The sequence below is a fragment of the Trematomus bernacchii genome, unplaced genomic scaffold, assembly GCF_902827165.1.
Source record: "Trematomus bernacchii unplaced genomic scaffold, fTreBer1.1, whole genome shotgun sequence".
NCBI classification, from domain to species: domain Eukaryota; kingdom Metazoa; phylum Chordata; class Actinopteri; order Perciformes; family Nototheniidae; genus Trematomus; species Trematomus bernacchii.
Genome location: NW_022987899.1, coordinates 829,230 through 838,501, shown reverse-complemented (window position 1 = coordinate 838,501; position 9,272 = coordinate 829,230). Strand labels below are relative to the sequence as shown.

The 9,272-nt window shown below is 38.7% G+C and overlaps 1 protein-coding gene across 1 annotated transcript; it reads right to left on the bottom strand.

The window, feature by feature from the left end:
• Positions 1-424: 424 nt before the first annotated feature.
• Positions 425-8,794, bottom strand: LOC117469998 (interferon-induced protein with tetratricopeptide repeats 1-like). The gene is made up of 3 exons (XM_034114506.1): positions 8,756-8,794; positions 5,542-5,654; positions 425-2,542 (listed from the first exon to the last, which is right to left on the bottom strand). The coding sequence occupies exons 2-3, from the start codon at positions 5,547-5,549 to the stop codon at positions 1,246-1,248; spliced, it is 1,305 nt and encodes a 434-aa protein (XP_033970397.1). The 5' UTR covers positions 5,550-5,654; positions 8,756-8,794; the 3' UTR covers positions 425-1,245.
• Positions 8,795-9,272: the final 478 nt, after the last annotated feature.

Here is a 9,272-nt window from a genome sequence, read left to right as displayed (position 1 = left end):
AAGCCACTCCCCTTCAGACCGAACCCAACTATCCATTCACCACCACCAGGGTCAAGACCCCGGGGGGTTTCATCGGATCGGTTCTCCCCTCCCAAATGATACTCCTGCACAACGGGGCCTAATCGCCAAAACTCCATTACATTCGTTTGTGTATTCCTGGCAATAAATATGTATTCTTACATCAAAACTGTCTCTCCTGATTGAACACTGACTAACCTCAATGCCTGCTCCTATCTTTTATATTTAACCAATCAAACATTCCACAATTTCTGTATGACAACTGGATTTTCGCTGCACCTTCTAAATGAAAGATGAGTCATTCCATAAGAATTTGAAGTATTGTTTTTATTGTGAATAAACAAAAAAAAATACAGCTCTGTTACACACAATTGGTTAAATATACCAAAAAGGGATATAATGCATAGTATATGGAAGAGAGTTTTTAAATAAAAGTTGTCAAACAAAAGCCCAAAAGATTTTTTTTTTCTACCAAAGCCAAAGTTACTGAATGTTGTCTAAATACAAGCAGATGATGAATCTTCCTAGAAATATAGTTTTGACCTCATTTTAATCACGAACTAGGTTTTCACAGAAAAAACCATTCAGTTTACAAATCTGTTCAAATGTCACAGTTTTTAGTACTTACTGGTATACGATATGTTTTAGTCTGAATCAAAAGACTCTCCCCACAGAATCTTTACGGTAATTTTATGTATCACATCATTTTCATCAGCACATAGAGTTTGACTGGAGCTTTTCATAGAAATTACATTTTCAAATCTACATTACATATTTAGCTAAAAGTTGAAAATACAAAATAAAATCATTTTCCACTTTGGAGAGAATACAAACAAAACAATCTCACATCAGGGTCAATTCATTATTCTGGAGCTTTCGGTCCTATCACATGATCGTTAGCAGATGAACAAAACAGATTGGAGTCACATGACACTGTTCACGTTTTATCACTATTTAACATAATATCTGAAACTCAGAAAAAACTGTATTTATACCTGTATATCTTCAGTGTGCTTTATTCTAAGTTAAACAATGTGAACTCTTTGTTTAAAGTCCTTTTTTTGTTTGTTTACATCACGAAGTTCGTTAAAAGAGAGTTGAGAGAGAGAGTGATGTTTATTTCACTTTTTTATGTTCCATTCTTTTTTTTTAAAATATTGATTTAGCAAAATAATCTGTTGCTAATGCTATATTTTCCTGGATTTCAGACCATTGCTGTTAAAAACACTACGGCTCTTGCAGGTTTGCCAGAAACCTCCTTATTTCTCCGCACATGCTGTCCCTGCGTCCGTCTCTAATGTTCTCCAGAATTCTGATGCTGCTCTTACGAAAGAAGGATTGTTGCTGTATCTTTGCTGCCTCCATGTGATATCGTATTGACTTGTGGCCATCCTGTTTTTGGTGATATAAATGTTGTGCATAGTAGTTGTAAAGCAATTGATTATCTTCAAGTTCCAGATCACTTTTTAGCAATTCCTGAAAAATCTGTTCAGCTTTAGCCTGACCATCATGTGACGTGCGTGCGTATATCGTGGCAAGGTGTAGTTTACTGATAAGTGGGGAATCAGGGTAAAGAGCAATCACCTCCTGATGGAGACTGACTGCTCTGTCTAGCATGCTTGTCGTTAGGGGACTGTTACGGAAAAATACCCTCTTTTGGTAGCAGAGAGCCGCACGTCTCTTCAGATAATGCTCATCTGGATGGTTCTTCAGAGCCTCTTCTGCCAAATCAATGGCCTCATCATCAGATATATATTTTCCGTAAACCCATAGCAATGGTTTTAAACCACTGTAGCTGCTGACAGGATTCCTCAAAACCTTTGTGGCTAACTGACGTGCTTCATCTTCAATACTTTCTCCTCTCTTAGCACGTTGCCAAAGATAGTGAGCAGCAAGGTCCAAGTTCTCTGGATCCTGTTCTTGGGCAATTCTCATTTTCTTAAAGATGTCATCTTCCAGCCCTGTGCTGCTGCGCTTATAAGCATACGTTAACGCCAAGACATGCCAGCTGTTCCACTCCACCATGTCCGGCTGCATCTCGATGGCTCTCTGGAAGTAATCTGCAACCAGGTTCATGTCGCCGTTAAACGTCATCAGCGTATAGGCTTTTTCAGCGTAGATCTCTGGGTGGAGCTCCTCCTGGGATTGAGATGGGTATTTTTTATTCAGGGCGTCGACCTTTGACAGGTAGGCCTCACTCTCTGCTTGGTCTCCCAGGTGGTGGTGCAGCCAAGCCAGGTTCCCGTAGTTCACCACCAACCAGGGGCCCTCATCTGTGTTTTTTATCTGGCTGAAGGCCTCTGTAGCCTTGTTGAAGAAACTTTGGGCGTCTTCATTGGATCCCAGCTTGTACTGAATGAACCCCCGCAGGTTGTAGATATGACCCAGCCATCTGTTTCCATTCTCAGTACCAATGTCTATCAATTTGTCCCTACAACGTGAAAGTAAGGACCTGCTGAGGTCAAGATCCCAGGTGAAGTGGCACTGCAGGGCCTCCAGTCTGGACACCAGTGTTTGAGCAGCACTAATAAAAAATAACAAAATAAAAAATATTTAAAAACATCCTGAATAGTTTAATACAAAATCCAATCCAATCCAATCCACTTTATTTCTATAGCACATTTAACAACAACAGAGTTGATCAAAGTGCTGTACATCAACAACTGTATAAAAAAACATAGCATAAATACATAAAAAACAGACAGGACATGAAACAAATGTAAAACACGAGACAATGAAACCAGATCAGAAGCCACAGACTGAATAACTCTCCTACATGACGTAAAAACAATACAAAACACTAGTAAGATGAAAACCCAAATTTAACAGCACAAGTGTCACCTGGTCTGTAAATGCAAGGGAAAATAAATGGGTTTTTAAACGAGATTTAAAAACAGGCAGATTTAGGGACGACCAGAAGTAATCTGTCAGCAGACCTCAGTGTGGGTGTGTATGGTTTTAAAAGATCTGCCAGGTACGGTGGGGCTAAACCGTTTAGGGCTTTGTATGCAAACAGTAACATTTTAAATTGTATTCTAAAACTGACTGGTAGCCAGTGTAAAGAGGTGAGTACAGGTGTAATATGTTCACGCCTGCCTGTCCTTGTAAGGAGGCGTGCAGCAGCATTCTGGACCAGCTGTAGACGAGACAGGAAAGCCTTGCTTACTCCAATGTACAGAGCATTGCAGTAATCCAGTTTAGTGGATATAAAACAATGTATTACTCTCTCAAAGTCATTAAAAGAAAGGAAAGGCTTGACCTTTGCTACAATTCTTAGCTGAAAAAAGCTGGATTTTACCACAGAATGTATCTGTTTGTCTAGTTTAAAATTACGATCAATCCGTACACCCAGGTTTGTTACAATGGGTTTCACATATGGGACAAGAGAATCCAACTCAGGCGGGGCATTGGGCAAAATGCCTCTGAAGTGTGCAACATTTGAATACACACTGTTTAACTAATTTAGAGGGAGAATAGAAGGAAGGAATGGAGCAAAAAACACTGAATAGGCGGATAGAAAATTATCCATTTCACTTAATCCCTGAAGATCATCATAAGTGAGGGTTGGAACGTAGAACGATTGGTAAATGGGACACTTGCCTTCGGGCTCAACTCCCCCTTCACCAACACAACATATGCATTACTGCTGCTTCTGTTTCAATCTGCCTGTCAATCTCACACTCTACTTTACCCCTTGCCCATTAGCAAACATTTGTTAACTCCTTCACTACCTCACAACTCGGAGGGAGAATTCAACCGTTTTCTGGCATAGACCCATGGCTTCAGACTTCAAGGTACTGACTCTCATCCTGACTGCTTCACACTCAGCTGCTAAGGGCCCAATGATTGCTGGACACCATCGTCTGCCAACAGAACCACAGTGTCTCCAAATAGAAGAGACACACTTATCAGGGAAATTAGAAATCGTGTTCATGGATATATTAAAGGTTGTCAGGGGAAATCCCTGTGGAGGCCAGAACTCAGACAGAGAGAAAACAGACGCAGCGTTCACTTTGGGTTTAAGGTGATGACTGTTTGAGATGAGAGCTCATAACTATGTTTTGTTTCTTTCTTGTTCAGCATGCAGGGACTAGAGCTTTCATTTTGTTGGGTAACCCAGAGTTGTAGAATGACAATATCCAAACCTTGAGCCTTGAAACTTTAAACCTCTAAGAAAGGAAATTAAAAAGAAATATAGAATAGAAAAGGTGTAGAATGAAGAGAGGGTTTGGAAACATTTATGGGTCATTCCAGAATTGGAGGACATTTCATGTCCCCCATATAAAAAAATCAAATATTCCATGCCCAAAAAGCTAAAACATACACTTGTTGTGTTAAACATACTTGTCTTGAGACAAAATGTATATAAAGTTGTGGAAAAAGTGGTTTCAAAATATTATTTAAATTATCAAATAGCTCTCGACCACCCCCTAAAATAGCATTTTTCTCTTGACCCCGCTTCTTGGTGACCAACTTGCATGTCAAATATAACATTTAAAATAGTGATTATTTACTTCTTTTGGTATTATTCTATTGATATATGTCTCTTGTAATGGTAAAATCAATTTGTTAAATCATAAACATATTTTAAATAACAGTAATTTTGGACAGAAGGTGTTTCCTTCAACATACGTTCAACCATAGAGGTTCAACCCTGTTACCGAAACCTTTTTAGATTGGCAGAGGAAGTGAAAAAACTGTAAGTCACATGACACACAGGAAGTGACATCAGCAAGCCATGTGCTAGTGCCATGGGTAGACCAAAGATAAGTCCTCTCTTTTATTTTTCATATTTTTACAATCTTTTCAGTCTTAAAAGAGTGTGGCACTCTAACCCCTAGATTCCACCAGGTCCGTCTGCGCCGCGTTACGGCTGCGCCGCGGTTTTGGTCCGGCGTCATACCCTACCAGGCGCATTTCAGAAGCATTTCAGAAGCGGAGCGTCTTGCCTGCCGGCTCGCAGTTTAGGGTCTGCAAAATTAGTTTGTGTGTGTGTATATATATGCTATATATGCTCTGAACGTTCCACTTCCTGCCTGCCCGACCTTACGTTACGGCTGCGCCGGGTCAACGCTTCTGGGACGCTTCTGGGACGCTTCTTAGCCGTAACGCGCCGCGTGTGGTGGAATAGCACCCATTGACTAGAGTGGCCGCGATCGCCGTGAGCGCCGCGGCGCAGCCGTAACGTGCCGCAGACGGACCCGGTGGAATCTAGGGGTAACCCACTCAACCCTGTTACTAATATTATCAGAATAAAGTACATTAGATTCAAAGTTATCTTTTTTTCATTAAATATCCAAGTTTTCCTAAATGCATAACAAAAAATAATGAAATAAAAGGTTCATTTTTCAAAAATGTTGGTGTCTAAATTGTCCTCCAATTCTGGAATGACCCATATATTCAGATTCATATGTTCAGATTCATACTGCTAGTACCCTTGAACTCAATAAGACATTCAATAAATCCTTATGATACTCATTATATATTCTTATAATGATATATAATTCAGAAGCAGATACTCACCTCATCATTCAGCTGTTTCCTCAAATCAGTAGTTCTGTAAATGTTGGGATGGTTTTGCTCTTGATGCTTTGGATCAGCTGCTATAAAGTCATTGATATGCCACTTCTGCTTTGCTGTAAATAATGAGAGATGTGGTTGAGCATGCATATTGAAATGTTCCCACTGCCAAAACGCAAATGCCAGAGGCGAGGCATTTGGCTAACAAATACTATGTTATTTTGGTCTTGTTGTACCTTCACTTTTTTTCACACAGATAAACCAATAACAGTTAAGACATCAAAGCTTGTCAAATTATGGTATGGAGTTTACAGCACAGCAGTATGTACAAAATAATAAGTGAATGTATAGTTAATGCTAATATATACTTCCTGTCTCTGTTTTCCCTCCCGGTTGATTGTCCAACAGAGGTGGGAAGTAACTAAGTACATTTTCTCAACTACTATACTAAAATAACATTTTGAGGTATTTGTACTTTACTTGAGTGTTTTCATTTTATGCTACGGAGACCAGGGACAGTTGTAACACTTTTTGGGTTTTCCCCAATAAGTAAAAAAACATTTACACTAGGATAGCCATTTTGCTATATTATACATTCTCAATGTGTCAACTACTGAAACAATGTATTTAAGATGTTTCTATGAAATAAGTACAGTTTTGAAAATGTATTGAAAAAAAAAAACTCAACTGTTACAACCATCCCTGTGTACAGAGACAGTTGTAACACATGCCAGGGACGGTTGTAACATGTTAGTAACGGTTACCTTTTTTCACACTACATGACAACAAATAGGGAAAGCTGTCAAATTCTAAGGCAACAAGATTTGAATTGGGTTTCATACATCCTCCAACAAACAATGAACAATGAACAGAACTTAAAACAGAACACCAGATGGAATTAATCTGATTCACAGTTGTGGCAGGTGTAAAAGTCACTTCCATCTGTATAGATAGCCTATTCTACCTCAATTATGTAGACCTACCTCCTTTGAGCTGACACCATAGTATAAATCAGCTGCCTCCATCAGGTAGTCTCTCAAAAGCATCTCTTGCTCTGTTGAGAACACCTTATTGGGTGTCCAGTAGCCTACTCTTTTGGGTGATTTTGATCCCTGACTCTTGTAGTGGCAAGTTACCTTATATGGTCAAACCAAATGCAACGCTTATATGATGACACTGTACTCAGTACATGTCCCTTGCTCGACCTTTTGTTATGCATAGGTGTCACCCAGCTAGCGGGGAACGTTCTCACAACTTTGGCTAAAGTTACCTACAGGTTCTAATAATGTTTTAAAGAAACGTTTTAATCTGATGTTCAAAGAACCTTTTTAGGATGTTTATTATTTTAAATAATGTTCCTATAAGGTTTAAGTTTAACTAAGACATAACGTTTTAACTGCAACATTCAGAATATGTTTTGAGGATGTTATTAAGGCCTAAGATGACAGAAAGTGTTTTATAAAATGTTCCTTTAATGTGATATGTTAACAAAGGTGGAACGTTTTGCCTGCAACATTCTAAGGATGTGTTTTGGACGTTGTTGGGTAACACATTAAAGATGTTCTTTATAAAACGTTCCCTCAATGTTACATGATAACCAAAGAAGAACATTTTCAAAGCAACATTCAGAAAATGTTTTCAGGAGGTTATTCTTTTTTTATAAAACGTTCCTGTGATGGCAAATATTAACACGGTCATGGTCAATGTCAGATGTATTTCTAGAGCTCGTTAAAAAACAAAATTGTTGCTTTTGTTTGAAAAGGATGTTTTAAAAAATCTGATGTCACCATATTTTCCTTTTGAAAAGAACTAACAAGCACGTAATTCATGATAAGCTGTAAGCAGATATTGCATGTTTGCGGTGGCATGTGTGAGTTCCCAGCTAGACATTTTTGGTTATCAAAAAATTCTGAGAATATTACCATTCATTGTTTTAGGAATGTTTTCAGCGGGACGTTTTATTTTGGTTCCCAGAATGTTCTTCTGAAAGGTAGGATAACGTTCTCTAAAAACATTCTTAACATTTTTGGTGATAACTTTCTTAAGATGTATGAGTGCATTGAGACAATGAATAGGACGTATAAAAACGAATTTATGCATGCCAATATTCACTCACATGCACTTATAATCACACTAAGGTATGTAGGCCCACAGTATTCATAATATCATATGTGTAAAATATCCGAAAATAATCACACTTATTTCTGACTATAAAGGTTGTGTCTCGTATGTAGGTTCTAACTGTTAGATAAGCTATCTGGCCGTGTGTGGTTTGTGAGGGCTGCGTATAAACAGTGTCCGTTGTTTATGCATATTGGATACATATCGTTATTGCACCCTTTAGATTTGAGACCGACAGACATATAGAAGAACGGACCGACTGTCACTGCCCGTCCCTGAAACCCCTGTTAGTGTTTGCCTGCTGGTCTGCTACACGGCTGGGAGCAATCTCCAATCAACCACACCTGCAACCTGTTCATCAGCCATACTATGAAAGCCTGCACTCATTCCCTGCCGGATTGTTGCCGTGAACGGTTTGTTGCGTGCCGCTCTAGCTTTTTACCAGCATATTCTTTGACAACTTTGCCTGCTTTTGCCTCACACTCATTTGTATGTCTCTCCCAGGAGGAATCCAAGGCCTTCCACACTCCCAAGAGCAGCCAGGCCTCTCTACCCACCCACTGCCGCCATAACCAACCTCCACTCCCAGCTCCCCTTTTCTAATAAACAAATGTTACTTTCACCAGCTGATTCCGATTCTGATTCTGGGTCCCCTCCAGTACATGTGACACCGACAGTGACTTGTACTAGCTGCTGGTCGCATTTAAAAAATAAATAAAAAGACTTCTGATAAATAGGAACGATAAAGCACGTTATCCTACTCTAAAATAATAACATTCTGGCAACATAAAAAAATCTAACTTGCAGCTGAAAACGTTATAAGAATACTAGGGCATAATGTTCTAACAATGTTATCAAAAACATTTAAAGGTTTAAAGGTTATTACCAAGCATTTTAAGAATGGTTTTAGAGAAAGTTACCTTTCAGAAGAACATTTTGGGAACCAAAATAAAACGTCCCGCTGAAAATGTTTTAAGAACAGTAGGGCATAATGTTCAAACAATGTTATCAAAAACATCTTAAGAAGGTTACCAAAACATCTTAAGAAGGTTATCACTAAACATTTTAAGAATGTTTTTAGAGAACGTTATCCTACCTTTCAGAAGAACATTCTGGGAACCAAAATAAAACGTCCAGCAGAAAACGTTTTAAGAATAGTAGGGCTTAATGTTCGAACAATGTTATCAAAAACATTTGAAGAAGGTCATCACAAAATATTTTAAGAATGTTTTTAGAGAACTTTATCCTACCTTTCAGAAGAACATTCTGGGAACAAAAATAAAACGTCCAGCTGAAAACGTTTTAAGAATAGTAGGGCTTAATGTTCGAACAATGTTATCAAAAACATCTTAAGAAACCAAAAGAAAACTTCCCGCTGAAAACATTCCTAGAACAGTGAATGGTAACATTCTCAGAATGTTTTAGAACCAAACATTTATAGCTGGGCAGACACCACCACACCCAGATGTTTCCTGTCACTATCACACTTGTACAGTTCCTGCTCCTCAAAAGGGCGTTGCAAGATAACAGTCAGCAAAAAGTCTTATCTCTCTTTGTCTGCACAGCAACAGTTACAGAAATAGCAAAACCGCCATGGTCCCTATAAAACACAC